Source organism: Diadema setosum, chromosome 14 (genome assembly GCF_964275005.1).
Source record: "Diadema setosum chromosome 14, eeDiaSeto1, whole genome shotgun sequence".
NCBI classification, from domain to species: Eukaryota; Metazoa; Echinodermata; class Echinoidea; order Diadematoida; family Diadematidae; genus Diadema; species Diadema setosum.
Window position 1 is genome coordinate 20206136 of NC_092698.1, and position 19101 is coordinate 20225236.

The window sequence follows — 19101 nt, forward strand, 5'->3', positions numbered from 1 at the left end:
TTTTTTTAAAAATTAACTTCATGGTATTTTAGATTACATCATAGGCAATGTGTGTGCCAATTTTCGTCGCGATCGCGCGGTCGACGGCCGAGATCTGGAGGGGGGGCCTGGGAGGCCCCCCCCCGGCTCTATCAACTACCTAAATAGCCCGGCCTAGTTAGGGTTAACTTACTCAGAGTTGTTGTTTTACTTTAATTATGAGAAAAGTTTCACACACACACACACATGCACACTCACAGAGTCATCGTTAGTTGCACTCACCTTATGGACAGGACGCAGTCCTGCAGTGGCTGGCTGTTCTTCATCATGGCGATAGGGGTGAAGAGGACATTACTGGATGGGTCAAGCACACTCTGTGTCTCCAGGCACATCTGCAGCCAGCAGTTGGTGACGATCTCATTGACCGTCAGGTTCACCGGCCAGCCGAAGATGGGCACCACGGCGTAGTCCGGGATTGCTCTGGTGCTCGCCGGTAGCACAATACCTAGGTTGGGAAATTATCGGTAGGAGGTTTGCACAGAGTGAAGGTACAGAGGAATACGGCACAATACATTGAAAGATTCAATTGAAAGATTGGCTGCCAGTTTGACCGGACGACAAAAGATCACACAGACTTTGCAATCTTAAACTTCTCAATCTTTTGACAGTTTGACTGCGCCGATTGTCTCATCTAATTTGCTTCACTTGAAAGTTTACAAAACCCACTACAGTGGACTCCCATTATAACAAAGTCCTCAGGACCGGCAGATTTCTTCCGCTACATCGAAATTTCGTTATAGACGAACAAATAAACAATAAAAAAACAGGGAGCAGATGATGTTGCAGCCTGACTCGTAACCAGAATAATTTGTTTTAACCAAGTTTGTTATAACGGGAGTACACTGTACTGTAAAAGTGGAAATTTTCGCGGTGTTGAAATTTTCGCGCATTTCGCGCAACCAGAAACTAGCGCGAAAATAAAACACGCGAATATTTTTGCTTGCCATACGTTCCTGTGCGTGATGTCTTGATTTCGCGGAATTAAAGACACGCGAAACTCTTATGACCCGGCCTAGCGCGAAAAATTAGTCGCGCGAAAATATCCACTTTTACAGTACCTACTTACCAGCGTGTTCAGGGATCATCTTGCTGACCAGCTGCTCCTGCTCCTCTGTGAAGCCCATGACCACAAAGCGCTTGCCGGCAAAGATGTTTCCCGCTTGGTAACCCTCCTCCTCCTCCTCCTCTTCCTTCTCCTCCTCCTCCTGTTCATTATCGTCCCTAGTTACATCCTTTTCGTCAATATGTGTCTCGTCGGTATCATTGTGACTCCTGCTCCTTCCAGCACTCTCCCGCCTGCTCGCGTTCCCCTCTTGGACGATGGTGATATCATTGTCTTCTTCAGCTAGACACAAATTTGAAGGATCAGATATAAGTGACATTTCAAGGGCAGGTCAACTACTGTTTACTGTAGTTATCATCTTTTAGTGGTGGTGAATTCTGAAATCTGATTGGTCAATCGAGGAGGCAATACTTCCCATATTTCAAGAGTGAGATCATTGCCCCTGTGGTGTATTGATATTTCACATTGTTCATGTTCATTTGCATGCATCACAGCTGTGCGCACTTGAACTGTTACAATTTACTTCTTGTTTAGTTTAGTACAAGCTAGCAGCACTGCAGCAGTTAGTTCATAAAAAAAAAGACAAGAAAATACAAGTGGTGAGTAGACCAAAATTCGGAAACATGAATTGGGGGTCTGTTTTCATCAAAATTTGCCAATGAGACAACATGACAACATAAAATCGTTGCCCCCTGCTCGTTCTTACGAAATACATGAAATATCTATGGTCTAGTGCCATATGCTATGAGGCCTCATAAAATATGGCACCAGACAGTAGATATTTCCCATATCTTGTGAACAAGCAGGAGGTAACAATTAGTATTCCAACTAGACATGTCCATTCAGTTCTATCTTCTCTTTCTACTTTGAATACAGATACACTAGCATTAACAGTGAGCTAAGAGTTGCTATGCCAAAACAAGCATGCAGCTCACACAACAAGACTGCCAAAGTAGTAAACCACAACAGCCACTAGCAATCAAGCTATTGCTATATCGAGGATTGACACTAATTTTTGTTTTGGTGGCCTGACAATGAAATTTGGTGGCCCGATGAGGCCACCAAAACATATCTTGGTTCTTAACAAGAGACTCAGGGGTCTCGCGCTCACCTGAGTATCGCTAGTTCACCTTCCCTGCATTCTGGCAGACTCTTACCTGAGAACACCTCCTGGGGGCCCCCAGGTGGGGCATGGTGCCCATTTGATGAAATTGAGATTCTATCCCACCCCAGGGATGCTACCTGCCAAGTTTGGTGAAAATTCATCATGGGGTTTTCAAGAAAAAGATTAAAATTTACAATTTAGGCCCCAATTTAGGCCCCCTGAGACCCCCAGTGGAGGCATGGTGCCCATTTGATGGGACTGAGACTCTATTCCCCTAGGGATGCTACCTAGCAAGTTTGGTGAAAATTCATACTGGCATTTTCAAGAAAAAGATGAAAATTTACAATTTAGGCCCCAATTTTGGCCCCTGGGGCCCCAAAGTTAGGGCATGGTGCCCAATTGATAAGAATGAGATTCTATCCCCCTATGGATGCTACTTGCCAAGTTTGGTAAAAATTCATTTTGGCATTTTAAAAAAAAAAAGATGAAAATGTACAATTTGGGCCCCATTAGGACCCCTCCCCACCCCCTCCCCTGGGTCCCAAGGGGGGCACCCCTGATTCCGCCATGAACAAACTTGAGACTACAGTCATCAATGTAGTAATTCATAGTATTAACTTAGCTCTATCACTTCTGGTTCTAGAGAAGAAGATTTTTTAAGATTCCTTAATTTTGGGGGGTTTGGGCCCCTCTGCCCCCCCCCCCCCCCCAGGTGGGGCATGGTGCCCATGTGAACAAATTGAGATCCTATCCCCCTAGGGATGCTACCTGCCAAGTTTGGTGAAAATCGGTCATGGGGTTCTCAAGAAGAAGATGAAAATGTGAAAAGTTTACGCACGCCGGACGAAGAGCGATCGCAATAGCTCACTTGAGCCTTTGGCTCAGGTGAGCTAAAAAGTGATGGCTCGACCGTATCCAGGCAATTACCCCCAGAGGGCAATTACTCCTGGCTAAATACTGGTTAGTGGTAAGGTTAGAGTTAAGATTAGGGTTAGGGTTAGGTTTAGGGTTTGGAGTTTGTGTTAGGGTTAGGACTAGGTTCAGGATTAAGATGAGGAATAGGGCCAGGGGAAGGGTCCGGGGTAATTGCCCAGGTGGTAATTGCCCTAGACCCGGCTCGACATCTATTTCTGGCGGCCTTTATGCATCTCCATGATATAGCCATTAATGTTGAGCCTTGGCTACATCATGGAGATGCATAAAGGCTCTGAAGAGCATCTAGCATGAGTAAACCAGTACAAAGAAATTAAATACATTTTTATGCATCTACATGTACTTGAAAATCACAGACACCAATAGATATGTGGCTGGGTTGGACATGATGACTTACCTGCCCTGGATGCTGTGGGTAGATACTGGCTCATAATGTCGTCTTCTGCATTGTCATCAGACTTCTCTCTCACGCTCAACCTGCCTGCTTTCTTGGGATTGCACTCTGGAAGTCTGCAAGAAATGGTCACAGTTAAATTCCCTCCTTTCTGAGCTGCTGTTTGATGAGGGGGGCACTACCCTTCTTTGACTTTATCACCCTGTACCGCCCAAAAATCGTCTCATCCAGTGTAATACATGTGATTGTACATGGACTCACTCAGAAAAAGATGTTTGATATATCCATCCATTTGAATCCCTAGTGTAACATTATAGAGAACATTCAATGGAGATTGAATGTAAAGACTCTGCTAATATTGAAAGGATTTCCTATTGACCCACATATTGAAAAATTTCTACTCCGTCGTCCAGCACAAAGATGACACACTGAACTGAAAATATACATCCAAGAGATCTGTAGCAAGATCATCACTCATAACAAAACTCTTTCAGATATTCTCCTGATTTCGTGCTCTGCAATGCAGCATTTACTTGCCAAGTAGTAAATACCTGTAGTAGTAATTCCTCCTCTCTACATATCAATCAAATCATTTGGGTAAAGCTTCATTATGATCTCTACATTACAGACGGATGGACGGACAGAAAGACAGACACACACACACACACACACACACACACACAAACACACAAATATGCGTCTTTGGTGCAAACCGAGGACCTGTTTTACCCATAAGAATTTTATCACATAACCAAGGACCTGTGTGTCAGTAGGACTCTTGTCAACCGAGGACTCATTCGTATATTACCATCCAACCGAGGACTTATTACAATAATGCTAATCAAGGACCTACAAACAAACATGTACCCCTACATGCAAAAGCATGCAAAAGCACACCGTTTGGAATGGTCTACGTACTGAGGATGTCCTCGGTTATCTGTGTGTCCACGGTTTTAATTTAAAGTTTGTATGTGTGTCCTCGTTTTACACCTTGGGTAAGTGCACACACACACACACACACACACACACACACAATGAAATGTCAAGCAACCCTTGTTTGCTGGGGACTACAAAAAATACTGTGCCTACTCACACCTCACCAGCAAAGTGTGCACTAGACGAAGTAAATTCAAGATTTCCTAGCATCTCACTTCCCAGGCGAAAGGAGATTCCTCGTTGGCTTTGTTAATGTGTCCTTACTTGAAAGTGACCTCATTCTCCTTGTCGTCTTCTCCCTCAAGGATGTCCCTCAGCTCAAAGTCACCCTCAGACACCTGTCTGCCTGATTTGATGCACTCTATTAGCCACTGGACGGACACTAGGTGGGGTCTAGGAAAACGGTCACGAATGGATACTCAGTAAATTCCTGTGTGAATTATGCCTCCAAACAATACTGCCACTGCTACTGTAAAAGTAGAATATCAGTAATATGCAGCAAGGAGATTTTTACGATAAATTCTGCATTCTAGTGAAATACCAGACAAATATTTTTGAAGATAATCATAAAAGGTACAAGGATACTCTCATCAGCAACGAGTGAACTTAATTGAAATGGTACACAGGGGGAAAACAAAGAGTACTTTTCATAGTATCAATAACAAAATTCTCATATATTGTCATGACTTACTCATCTCTTAGCAAATCCAGGTTGAGATTGTTTTGCTTTTTCCTCATTATACTGTAAAAGTGGTTTCTTTCACGTACAGATACTTTCGCGGTTTCCATCGGTGCTGACTTTTTCCTGTGTGTTTAAATTAGGTCGGCAAAATCTGTGAATTCAGTCAGCAAAAACTGTTATATTTGGCACATGAAAACCCAAACTCTAATTCAATTACCCTTTTATTTATTAAATGGAAATTAAAATTAAATGCAGGCTTACCTGAAATCCCGTCTCTCAAGTACTTTATAACATACAGACCGCACGCGTGGGCCCCACGCGCACAGGAGTTGACCTACATTGTGCGGTATCCCTGTGTGTGTGTTGACCATCAATACACTCAATGAGCGGAATCTTCGTGTGTGCGTGTGCGCAATAGCGTTGTAACAAGCGGCGAGTTCAAAACATTTCCTTGCATGGTTAATTTCGCACGACTTTTCAAATCATTTTCACGTGATGTTGAATTCGCAGTTCAACCTCAAAGCGCGAAAAGCACTAAAATAAAACTGCGATAGAAACCACTTTTACAATATATTATATAATCACAAGGTGCTTACATAAACTTGCGAGCAAAATTCAAATCACACCTTTTTAAAGGGTCCATTCACTACTGACTTAAAGCTCTTATGTGCAATGTGAATAAATGCAAACTTAAAATCAAAGTCTTCAGACTTTCAAGTGTTAATGCATTTGAAGACTTGGTCATGCGCCATTTTACATTTTGATTCAAGAGCTCCTGGGAGCATAACACTTCAGTGAGACATTTCTGCTAGTTGTTTTGACTTTTGGCATGGTGACTACAATACTAAAGAGCAACTGTGGCAACTCGGTAATGTTAAAGGGGAGATTACCTCAATGTATACATGGGGGATTGAGTGAATGCTGCAATGCTAGTAGAACACATCAGTGGAATTTGAGGAAAATTGGAAAAATCCATGCAACTGTTGTAAATTTTTAGATTATTAGTGCCGCCATCCCAAGATGACGACAGCAGTTCAGTGTGTTACAGTAGGACAACAACATTAACTGAAAAAAATATGTAGAATTTCATTTTTTTTTTCTTTTTACTGTAAAACACACATTCCTTTCAGTCTGTCACTGACATTATCATTAAGGGTAACATCATTCGCCCTGCCTCCTCACACAGGTATATAGTCAAGTGCTCTTTCGTTATGCTACACAAAAAGGAAAATATGTTGGATGCTCTTCGGAGTTTCTTTTTATCATTGCCTTACTCATACTGCGATATCACAAATTGTTGTAGTCTTCTTATCAAGCAATGACCACAAACGAATTCAACCAAAACTTTACAAATTCACAACTTTTGAATGAGGTGTCATATTTTCCTCAAATTTCACTGATGTGTTCTATTCATATTAAGCATTCACTGAATCCAAAATATATTTTATTTTGAGCAAATTTCCAGTAAAGATTGTATTGTTTGTTTGTTTTTAAAAGAAGACAATTTCCCACTTTGCTCACTTGCTTTGTAAGGACTTCAGCTCTGATATATGCTCGTCTACTCTGTTACCAATAACAACATGGGACACATTTTCATTGATCTGATTGAAGCGGGTACCGCCGCCCGCGTTCACGATCCGTCGCAGTTTCTCGAGGTGCTGCCCACCAAAACCACTCAGAAATATCTGCAGTAAAAAGGATCACAGGAAACCAAGGGTAAAACACTGCTTCACTCGTTCTACTGCTATTCACTGTATCAACTGAACTGCTATTCAATTGAACAATTGCTAGTCATCAAACTTATTCAACTGCTATTCAACTAAACAAATGCTACTCACTGATCTTATTCAACTGCTATTCAACTGAACTACTAGTCACCAAACTTGTTCCATTACTATTCAACTGAACAATTGCCATTCACTGAACTTGCTCAACTGCTATTCAACTGAACTGCTAGTCATTGTACTTATTCAATTGTTATTCAACTGAATGATTGCTATTAACTTAACTTGTTAAATTGCTACTCACTGAACATCAATCATGTTATTACCATACTTAATTTTCTCTCATACTTGATGAAAATTTGTTAGTCTACACCTGCTGTACATGTGTTCATGCAGCCGATGCTTTGTTTTTTTCGATATAGTGGACCCGCTAACTCAGAAGCAATAGGCACCGAATGTACGCAGTTCGTTGAAACGCACAAATCAGTCGCACATGCAATCGACAGTTGACATACCTGATAACTTCCATAAATGCCACTACTGTATAAGTGGATATTTTCGCGCGACTAATTTTTCGCCCTTGGCCGGGTAAGAAGAGTTTCGCGAGTTTTTAATTTCGCAGAATCAAGACATCACGCACAGGTTACCCATATAGAAATCAAAAATATTTGCGTGCTTTTATTTTCGCGCTAGTTTGTTGATGCGCGAAATGCGCGAAAATTTCAACACCGCGAAAATTTCCACTTTTACAGTACAGTATTCATCGCATAATCGGGACAGGTTGGGAGTAGCAAACACGGCCCCTTTAAGCGGGGTGCCCGATTTCGCGATGAGCACTCACCATACACTAACGGCATACGACATGTACATTATGTAGTGCACACACACACACACACACACACACACGCATGCATACTGACGTACTGTACATGTACATGAATACACAACCACGCTACCCCTCGGCGCGACCCTCTAGCTGTCCCTGCATCCTCGCAATGATGTAGAGTAATCGCAACCGGGTTCGGCTTCTGTCACCTCTCTTCGAACACAAAATATGTGGATTAAAAGCTAGCACTTTCTTAAACATTCGTAGAATTCTTGGACACGTAGGGCGTTCTGTATAAATACATATCCACAACCATGGGAAATGATTACCCAGAACTGTACGATGTGGGAACGTCAATGAAAAGTCCTTCAATCATTCAATCATCACGGCTTGATTGTTTACTTGCCGCGATCACTGCACTGTACATGTGTTGTAGCGATCTGGCTCGCCATATATACACATGCACAGAAAAGCGAAGGCGGGCAGCGAGCTGAAATGTACGTGTACTGGATGGACGGAGGTCAAAACACACCAGTCCGAAGCTTGCTTTGTAAGTTTGATGTAAACGACAACTGATAGGGAATCTTTGAAATATTGTTGTGGTATTTTGGTAGATTTTTTGTGTAAAATATCAACAAAATCAAAGATCGCTTGAAGAAAAATTGTCCCGTTTATCAGAGGTCCCCGCCCGATTATCCAGTGAAAATAACGTGCATTGGAAATGTTTCTGGGAAGCGTCTGTCATTTAAGCGAGGTTCCCGATTATCAGATGCCCGATTATGCGATGAATACTGTATTTATTTCATAGGTTGCTTTTTTTTTTCTTCAAAGAAATCATAGCCAAGCTATAAAGTAACAAAGTGTGACGTCATGGCCATTTATTGCCATGGAAACTGGTTCTCAACATCAACAACCTCATGTAGACCAAACATCTGAGAATGCGACAGATGCTGACCATGCTCACACCCACTTCCATCCCAACAGCTAAAGTCTTGTGCAGGTATATCTCATTTGGGACCAGAACCAAGCTGCTACAAGACTGTGACATCATCAATATGATACTCTACAGATGTAACATTGGTGTGTTTTCAGCAAAAACAGTCAAGTCTTCCTTCACAGTGAATGCATAGATACCCTACTTTTATTGTATATCAGTTTTGTACAAAAAGGATTGTTTTTTACATATGAACTAAAAAAATAAAAAAAAAAAGTGTTACCTTGCGTAGCAAATTTGTAACGTATGCATCTCTTTATTTGTGTCATTAAAGCAATTCTTTTCTAAAGAAATGTGCAGGAAACAAAACTGATTGGCAATTACACCTCATTGTAATAGTGATATAGAAAAGAATATATTTTTTTATTATGAATTATCTAATGTGCCTACAGTGTTTTTCCTTAAAATGATAAACAAGGAATAGTAGAAATTACGCGGTGCGTAATATATGTCCCCGCCGGAAGTAGCATTCTGTAGCCAATGTACAATACAGGTCAAAAATCAAGGTCAAAGGTCAAAGGAGTCAAAGGTCAAAATTCTGTATAAAAGTTTTGAAGCCCTCACCTAGTGCCATCACATAAAGCAAACGGAATCGAAATCGGGTTAGAAATGGCGAACCAGTAGCATTTTGAAGCAAAATGTACAATATAGGTCAAAGGTCACAACTGAAATTCTGTGTAGAAGTTTCAAAGCTCCCATGTAGTGCTATGATATAAAGCAAATAGAATCAAAATTGGCTCATAAATGACAGAGAAGTAGCAAATTGAACATTTTGATCACACACGGACGCACACACACACAGACGGACGGACACACACACGTACGGAGCCCGTTTCATAGTCCCCTGCTCGAACTCGTTTGGCGGGGACAAAAATGAATGGGGGGTGGGGAGGGCACAATCAACTTTTCCAAGTTTGGCATGGCCTGAAATAGAATTGTTCCGTGAAGCAAAAACCTAAAGCAGCCACACTAAGCATTTCAAAATTGGTTTATGGAAGATTGAAAGTGTTGATCATCAAATCTATACTAGCTGAAATTCACCTTGCAACCATCCAGGAACATGTCCGCCTGCCAGCAGGAAGGGTCCAACTTGTCCAGCTCTTCCAGACCATCTGATGGCCGAGACGGTCTCGTCCCACTGGTTTCCATGGCGATGCTTGGCTCCGTCATGGCAGTCTCGTCCACAGGATGTATGCTGCTCATGTTTATTGCACTGATGTTGCTCAGGGCTAAAAAAAAAGAGGGCACAAGTGATTGGTTGCAGGGCTTTAAACAAAACCTTGAAGGAGTCTGCAATATTGTACAAGTATCACCTCAGATATGGTCCAAATTCAGTTGACAGTTCATTCTAATTCAAGCATACTACAGTATCTGGTAGCTTCATATGCAAAACTAAAGAGAACATTACTCAGGGCTGCACACTAACCCATTTTTTCTGCCGGTCCAACCTGTCTCTGTCGGACCGGTAAATGCCCCGTTTTACCATTTTTTACCGGTCCGAACAGAAAATTTACCGGTCAACAACGACAACCTAAAGAAAAACGTTAAATGACTTGCAAACTTATTTTCTTGTTTTTTATGGACGTATCCCCTCCCCCACCCATGTACATTTTACAGATTAATATTTTTTTTTTTGGAAAACTTGCAATATTTATTGCACAAGAAATTTGAAAAGAAAAGAAAGGAAAAGATAAAATGTTTGTTTGTGAATTACAGTGTAAAATGATAATGAACAAAATCAGATTGTATCAAATGCGTTTGTGACTTTTTCTAAACATCGGCGCACGAACTTGCTGCGTAACCTGCTCTTGGTGATCAGTTGGATTGCGACGATTTAATGAATTATTTTAGCTGTGATATTTTCTGATGCACGCGCTACAAGGGGTTCTTTATTTTTCTCCCGATAATCTTTTCACATTTGTGCATGCGTTCTTGAAAGGTACACGACATGCAGGGCCGAATTCGCAATCCTTTTTGCGCCCATTTCCACCTCAAATATTAGCGGGATTGTGACGATTTCATAAATTACTTCGGCTGTAATATTTTCTGATGCACGCGCCAAAAGGGGTTGAAAATGTGTCCTTTATTTTTTCCCGATAAACTCTTCGAATTTCGTAAGTGCGTTCTTAAAAGATGCACCACATGGCCGAATTCATGATACTTTTTGCGCCTATTTCTACCTCAAATATCAGCGGGATTGTGACGATTTCATAAATTACTTTTCGGCTGTAATCTTTTATGATGCAAGCGCCAAAAGGGGTTGAAAATGTGTCCTGTATTTTTTCCCGATAAACTCTTCGAATTTCATAAGTGCGTTCTTAAAAGATGTTTCACACGGCCGAATTCATGATACTTTATACGCCTATTTCTACCTCCAATATCAGCGGAATTGTGGCGACTTCATGAATTACTTCAGATGTAACTTTTTGTGATGCACGCACCGGCTAGAATGGTTGAAAATGCGTTCTTTATTTTTCTCCCCATAATCTCTTCGCATTCCGTACATGCATTCTTTAAAGGTATACGACACGGCCGAATTCACGATCCTTTTTGCGCCTATTTCTTCCTCAAATATCAGCGGGATTGTGATGATTTTATGAATTACTTCGGCTGTAATCTTTTATGATACACGCGCCAAAAGGGGTTGAAAATGTGTCCTTTATTTTTCCCCGATAAACTCTTCGCATTTCGTAAATGCGTTCTTAAAAGATATACGACACGGCCAAAAATCCTAATTCTTTTTGCGCCTATTGTTTCCTCAAACTTCAACGGGATTGCGATGATTTTATGAATTATTATTCGGCTGTAATCTTTATGATGCAAGGGCCAAAAGGGGTTGAAAATGTGTCCTGTATTTTTCTCCCAATAATCTCTTCGCATTTGGTACATGCGAATACGACACGGCCGAATTCACGATCCTTTTATCGCCTATTTCTACATCAAATATCAGCCGAATTGTGACGATTTCATGAATTACTTCGGATGTAATCTTTTGTGATGCACGCACCAGCTATACTGGTTGAAAATACGTTCTTTATTTTTCTCCCCATAATCTCTTCGCATTCCGTACATGCGTTCTTGAAAGGTATACGACACGGCCGAATTCAGGATCCTTTTTGCGCCTATTTCTACCTCAAATATCAGCGGGATTGCGATGATTTCATGTATGACTTCGGATGTAATCTTTTATGATACACGCGCCAAAAGGGGTTGAAAATGTGTCCTTTATTTTTCCCCGATAAACTCTTCGCATTTCGTAGATGCGTTCTTAAAAGATACACGACACTCCCAAAAATCATGATTCTTTTGCGCCTATCGGGCTCGAACTTCAACGGGATTGCGATGATTTTATGAATTATTATTCGGCTGTAATCTTTATGATGCACGGGCCAAAAGGGGTTGAAAATGTGTCCTGTATTTTTCACTCAATAATCACTTTGCATTGCGTACATGCCTATACGTCACGGCAGAATTCACGATCCTTTTAGCGCCTATTTCTACATCAAATATCAGCGGGATTGCGATATGTCATTAATTATTTCGGCTGTAATCTTTTGTGATACATGCACCAGAAGGGTTGAAAATGCGTTCTTTATTTTTCTCCCGATAATTTCTTCGCATTTGTGGATGCGTTTGCAAAATTATACACTGCATGCAGGGCGGAATTTGAGATTCTTTTTGCGCCTATTATTGTTTACTCAAATTCCAACGGGATTGCGAAATTTTCATGAATTACTATTCGGCTGTAACCTATATGATGCAAGCGCCAAAAGGGGTGAAAATGTGTCCTTTATTTTTCTCCCGCTAATCTTTTCCCATTTGTACATGCGTTCTTAAAAGGTATACGACACGGCCGAACTCACGATCCTTTTTGCGCCTATTTCTACCTCAAATATCAGCGGGATTGTGGCGATTTCATGAATTACTTCAGATGTAATCTTTTGTAATGCACGCACCAGAAGGGTAAAAATGTGTTTTTTATTTTTCTCCCGATAATCTTGTCGCATTTGTGCATGTGTTTTTGATAACCAACACGGCATGCAGGACTGAATTCAAGATCCTTTTTGCGCCTATTATTTCCTCAAATTTCAACGAGATTGCGTTCATGAATTGTTATTCGGCTGTAATCTTTTATGATGCACTCACCAAATGTGTCCTTTATTTTTTCTTTTCTCCTCTATAATCTCTTCGCATTTCGTACATAAGCTTTTGAAAGATACGACGCGGCCGGTCGAATTCATGATCCTTTTTGGGACGATTTCTACCTCAAATATGTGAGCGGGACTGCGATGATTTCATGATTTTTTTTTCTCCCTATATCTCTTCACATTTTGTGCATGCGTTCTTAAAAAGTACACGGAAGGGCCGATTTCGTGATCCTTTTTGCGCCTATCTTCATTATGAGACCATTCTGAACGAATGAAAATATTCATCTGTGAAATGACTGTGTAAAACGAAAATATACGCAATCAGATCCATTTACTGTATCGCTGAATACTAGTATTGAATGTCTTTTTACTTTTTCTAAAAATCAACACAAGTAAATTAGTTCTAACATAACTGCCACGCTGCTGCGAAGCCGGGATCGGATTGATCTTGCGTTAAAAAATCATGAGTAAAATGACCCAGAAATACGTGCGCTTCTATCAATGCTTCTTGTCTGGCATGACCGCCGATCGCAAGCAAACGTAAAGCAGTTACACTGCACATGCTTTGCATGTATTGCATTTCATGGCAGTGCGTGAGCAGCGCCAAATGCGCAAGCGAGCGCGAATAACTGGTCGACTGCTAGTGCTCAAAACTAATAATATAGGCCTATGTTTACTGTACAAATTGCACCGGTAGACATAAACGAAAACTTGCGTAAAACTTGTTGAACAGTGCGATATCTTGCATTCTGTTTCTTCCTGATCGGGGCTGCTCTTTTTCTTTCTACTGACCCCAACAATGCTTTTTTTTTACTGGTCATGTCGGACCGGTAACTTGTGGATTTCCTGAAAAGTTGCCGGTCCGACAGTGACTTTTACCGGTCTTTGACCGTCGGACCGGCGCCAGTGTGCAGCCCTGCATTACTGAACTTGCTCTAAGAGTATCAAATACCTCTTTTTGTGTGTCAAAACACGTGTGTCATAAGGTGAAGTACAAATAAAAAAAAATTTCTGCAGAACAATTTGATGTAATGTATGCTGCTTCCTTCGGCTTGTCGTCTCCAGGTAAATGCCATATGAAAAGATCTACAGAACTACAGATCTACAGATCTACAGAAGATCTACAGATGGGACTGAAATAGACATCCAGAGGCCATAAAGCCATCAGCATTCTTTGGTGGAGGCATCAAAACTCTTGTTAGTTATTACAAAGAGAAAGAATGAACTTTGATTTGGTCCATTTTTTATCAACAGTGAATTTTAGGCACCAGGGTCACACAAACCAATCTTTGCATAAACTCAATAAAAGTATATATTGGCACCAGCACACTTGATTGCAACATACAATGTCATTCAAACCTTATTACTCAGGAATAAAAGACTAGTAAGAATCTGATCTATGCTTTTATTGAACAAAATACCACCAGAATACAAACATTACAGTGGAAATCTATACAAGAACAATGACATAATTGCAATTGGCACCTGCTGTAAAGCAAATACCTTGTTTACTACATCAAAGGAGTAAATTGCTTTAATTCTTTCTTGGAATGTGTCAATACTTCTTTTCCACTCTAAACTGCTTCTCACTCATGAATTCACACACCTGGGAAATATACGGGCTTACAGTGTATGTACATGTGTGCTGTGGTGCTATTAACATGTATTCCCGTAATATCAATCAGTCAATGTATGCATGTGTGAGTGTGTGTGTGTGCAGGTAAACAGGACATAGTTGTGTGTGATATTGTGGAGTCAAATTCCTTTATCTCTTATTCAAACATGGAATGCTCATGAAAAGAGTCCTCACTCTGAAAAAAAAAAAGAGGAAAAAATGAACAGAAATTACTTCAAAACACAATGTTCCTACTACTAACACTTATACTTCCAACATTTGTCTACACATTGCCTCCTCACAAAATCAAAGTGCTTGCCTTAACTTTTCCTAATCAGAAAACATTACGATGTTTAATCCCCAAGAAGTCACCATGCAATAACATGAGTATCATTGATTACATGACTACTTTATAGGCTTACTACACCTACTGTACATGTAACTTTTTTCTTCATCATGCAACCCTAATGTTTGAATTTTAAACAAAGGATTGATAAATAAAAAGGTGGAGGGAGAAAAATATTTGCTTAACAAATGATATCTAGCACATTTCCTTATTTCTACACTACTCTTCAAACAAAATTACAATAGTCTCACATCTGATGCAAACTGGTGGCGCTTGAAGATGGCAGCTGTCATTCAAAGGCCGGGGGGAGTGCAATACTGGCCTTGGAAACACACAGCATTACACAGGCCCCGCCCTGTGCAAAACAGCCAAAGGTGTGACCATTGTAAAGAAGGATTCCCAAGTTCTTGTGCATAGTCCAAAAAGAGAAGCACTTTGTGTCTTTCAATAAGTTTTTGGGTGTAGAAAGTTTTTTTTTTAACTTGGTCTGTTAAATTAGAATATCATTCGATGAATTTGTTTCATTTAAAATTGTTAAAATGATGAAACTTGATAAATGACATTTGCATATTTGAAAACACTGTACGGAACTTTGAATCACCTTCATTACAATTTTTGTCAAGCCAGTTTGCAACATTGCATATCTTAGTGAACAAGTGATGCTGTCAGCAAGTCCCTCCTTGTGAAGTTCAACGGGGAAAATGGTAGCGGCAGAAATCGTGCTTCACTGTAGTTGTCACGCCTCTCCATGTGAGTAACTAGGAGACTTTGCAAAGCCCCAGAGAAGCCGGGGTAAGTGCAATACTGTCATATTTTCAGAGCACTGCACTGACCACGACCTATCCGAGGCTAGCACGCCGAGTTGTGCTGCCAACACAGATCTACCGGGACTGGCATTTCATCCAGTATTTTCCTCCAGCTCAAGTAGGCCAGATCTCTTTGTTTACAGGGCTTCCGGTGAAATCAGTCACTGTTTGGCAAGTCCAAGGTTCCTTGTTGATCTTCCTGCCACAGTTACAAGCGGTGCTAAAACTGCCATGTATCAGCCGGGGTAAGTGCAATACTTGCCTTGATATCATCACAGGATTACACTGGCCCCGCCCGATACAGAGCAGTCACTATCGATAACTTGACGAGATGAAAATGTACTTCTCTGTCCTACTCCGTCAAATCATCATTGCCATTTCACAAAATTCAGCAGCTACACTTCGCAGGACATCAGATTTCAATTTCATGTACTTCCTGTCCCCCATCCCACACCTGTTCTCTCATGTGCTAGTAGTTCTTTCCCTTCTTTACCCTTTTATGATACAAAAATTCTCTCTCTCTCTCTCTCTCTGAGACTGTCACACGAACTACACTTTTTGCTGAAAATAACAAGACAATTATGACATTTCGTCTTATATTCTTTGGAAGATACAAATTCATCAGCTTCATCTATCAAACAGTGCCTTCATCATCATTCAAGTGACTGAATGGGGTCTATCTAACCAAGCGGAAAAATAATCGAAATCCACAGTGGAAAACATGTCCACAAACACTCACTACTGAGTCTCTGCTGCTGTTTGGCCGCCTTCACGGGAGTGGACGTGGACTGCTCCTGGGATATTACACTGTACAGCTGCTCGTCCAAGCAGTAGCCAGCCTCTATACTTTCATAAAACCACTGAAAGGACAAGAAAAGTCACATGAGGAGTCTGTGAGTTAGGTTCATATCCCTTTCAAACAGATCATGATACTCTTACATGACGGTTCCTTCCAAACCTTTACTGTAAAACCACAAATTTCACTAGCATGAAACTTATCAAGAATTTTGCAAGGGGACAAAGATTCGCTAAAGTTTTCGTCTACACATTGCATTGAATGCTAGTATTACTACATACCATCACGGTTGGCCATGTTCGAAATATTCACGATGCAAAAAAAAAAAAAGGCTGTTGCCTCTAATTTGTGAAAGCTTCCTGTTTTACAGTATACTACTGATTTAACACTCCTCAGAGTTGAAAGAAATCTGTACCACTCCTTGAAGATTTCTTTTTGTTTTGAACAGACAGACATCATCAAGCTACTCTGCACTTCAGAACAATACAGATTTGCAATTTCCTTTATGCTGTTCTTACTGTGCATTACATCACTGTGGCAAAATTGTATTCACCAGGCAAAGAAAAACCACTTTGCAGGCCGAGTCTAGTCATGAGAATTCCTGATGAACCGTCTAGTCTCAATTTCATTCTTCTTTAAGGCACAATCATTAAAAAAACAAAACAAAACAAAACTACAAAAATTAAGTGACATCAAATTAATCAAATGCACAAAACATGCACCCGGAAAACAATTGAGAATCACATTGCTTGAAGATTTCATATTGAGTTTCAATTATGTCTTTTGAACAAGTCCCCAAGTTTTTGCTTATCTGGATGACCAATATACACCCATCAGTTTATTCCAGTATCAACTACTGACCTATTTCACACCTCAGCTGTACAACAACTTCTCAAAACTTGTTTGTCAAGTTACGAATCTGTCCATCCCGAGCACTTCTGCACTCATCCCACAAACTCTTCTGATTCATGCCATAAAATACTCACTTGAATGGAAACAGTGTGAATTTTCCACTTCCTGGCAAACTCAAACTTTGGTCCTCTGGAGACGCCCACGATGAGATGGGTACACTCATTGTACTTCAACTCCCCCGTGTAATGTCCACCTTTAAAATCAAAATTAGAGCAAGAAAACCTTGAACACTTGGCACACCATTCATTTTTAAATGCACAAAGGCAAATCTATTGAAAAAGTATTTATGCTTCAATGAATTCCACTGAAATACATGTGCACTTTGCAACAAGCCATTGCTATGACTGCATGATGCTTTTATGCTTCATAGTAGAATTTTGAAATGGGGCATGACAAACCACATCAGTTGGATAGTATGGAGCAGGGGAAGACATACAAATGTCTCTGGCATCATTCAACATGGATGCATAAAAAAAGACCAAACACAAATTGCTAATAACTCTGACTTAAATTTCTCTTACTTCATAAATAATGGCTACTTCAAGTAATAAAAAGAAAATGTTTCCAAATCAATAAGTCATACACAATCTAACAACAATTTTTTCACAATATGATACTGGCAAGCCAAACACCCACACAAAACAGCCAAGTTCAACTTCATTGACATTACAAAAGTGTAAGAAACTGCCTTCGTGAACAATCCATTATTTTTTCAAATTTTTTCTCAAGGACTGACCAAGAAACTCTTCTTAAAAGTTGATATCCTTTCCCACAGCTCTATTGAATGAATTGCGATAAATTGATTACGACGTGAAGTCCTGGAACTCACCATGTTGCCCAACACGATTCTTGATTTCTTGCCTTTCCGCGCCCTCCAAACCCGTCACACAGATGATGCAACCTTTGAATGCTGGGCATTTGTGCATCTCCATGAACTCCTTCGTTGTGCCGCTGAAATGCCTAAAAAAATAATAATTAAGAATCACAGAATTTACTCCACTTTAACCAAAAACAAAACAAAACAATCGTGTTAGGAACAGATTCAGTGTCGCACAGAAAATGGTGGCACTGCTCCACTGATCACTGACATAGGGCTTAAGTATGCCCGGAAAACAATAGGACAGTCTGAAACACTCTTTACACTGAATAGAATGTCATACTGGGCCAATAGTTTCAGATACTGTACGAGCTGAAATTTTCGTGGTGGTTTTATTTTCGTGAATCGCCGTTGAACCGCGAACAACACGCGAAATAACCGGCACATAAACAAAAGCACATGAATTTTTGCTCATCACTTTGTTTTTAGCCAATTGTAATTTCCTTTGCGCTCACTGGTCCTGTTGTGTGAGCGAATTTGCTGTAGTAATGCGGACCAGTTGCCTTTTCCTAAAGTACATGCTGCCAAAGTCCTTAATCATGGTGGTAGTGGTAAGCTGTTTGAAGTGCTTGCTCAATTGTCATGACCTTCCATGAAATTACAAACATTCAAAATTCGTCTTATCCTGCCAAACACAGAAAAATTTTCCAGTAAAAATGTCTGCATCTACTACAGGCAGGGATTGACACCAACATTTTTTTTCAGGTGGACCTTACAGTCTTTGAATTTGAAATTTTGGTGGCCCGAAACAGAAGAAAACATCAAATTCATCTTGAATTTTAGCTGCCTTATCAGGCCATCAAAGAATAACCTTTTTGGAAATTGGGTCACCTGACATTAATTTTCAGTGGTTCTGGGGACTGCAAATGATTAGCCCTACTACAGGTCTAGTTTTTCAAAAACTC

The 19101-nt window shown here is 40.4% G+C and overlaps 1 protein-coding gene across 1 annotated transcript in view; it reads right to left on the minus strand.

Moving 5' to 3' along the window:
• The window catches only part of LOC140238198 (DNA topoisomerase 2-binding protein 1-A-like), a 44556-nt gene that overhangs the window by 16574 nt on the left and 8881 nt on the right, over nt 1-19101 (minus strand). Inside the window, exons 7-15 of the mRNA XM_072318134.1 lie at nt 18149-18279; nt 17394-17512; nt 16351-16471; nt 9738-9925; nt 6674-6837; nt 4735-4863; nt 3538-3650; nt 1106-1384; nt 262-484 (exon numbers count right to left, since the gene is read on the minus strand). Coding sequence (XP_072174235.1) covers nt 262-484; nt 1106-1384; nt 3538-3650; nt 4735-4863; nt 6674-6837; nt 9738-9925; nt 16351-16471; nt 17394-17512; nt 18149-18279 — 1467 coding nt within the window. The remainder of the gene's footprint in view (nt 1-261; nt 485-1105; nt 1385-3537; nt 3651-4734; nt 4864-6673; nt 6838-9737; nt 9926-16350; nt 16472-17393; nt 17513-18148; nt 18280-19101) is intronic.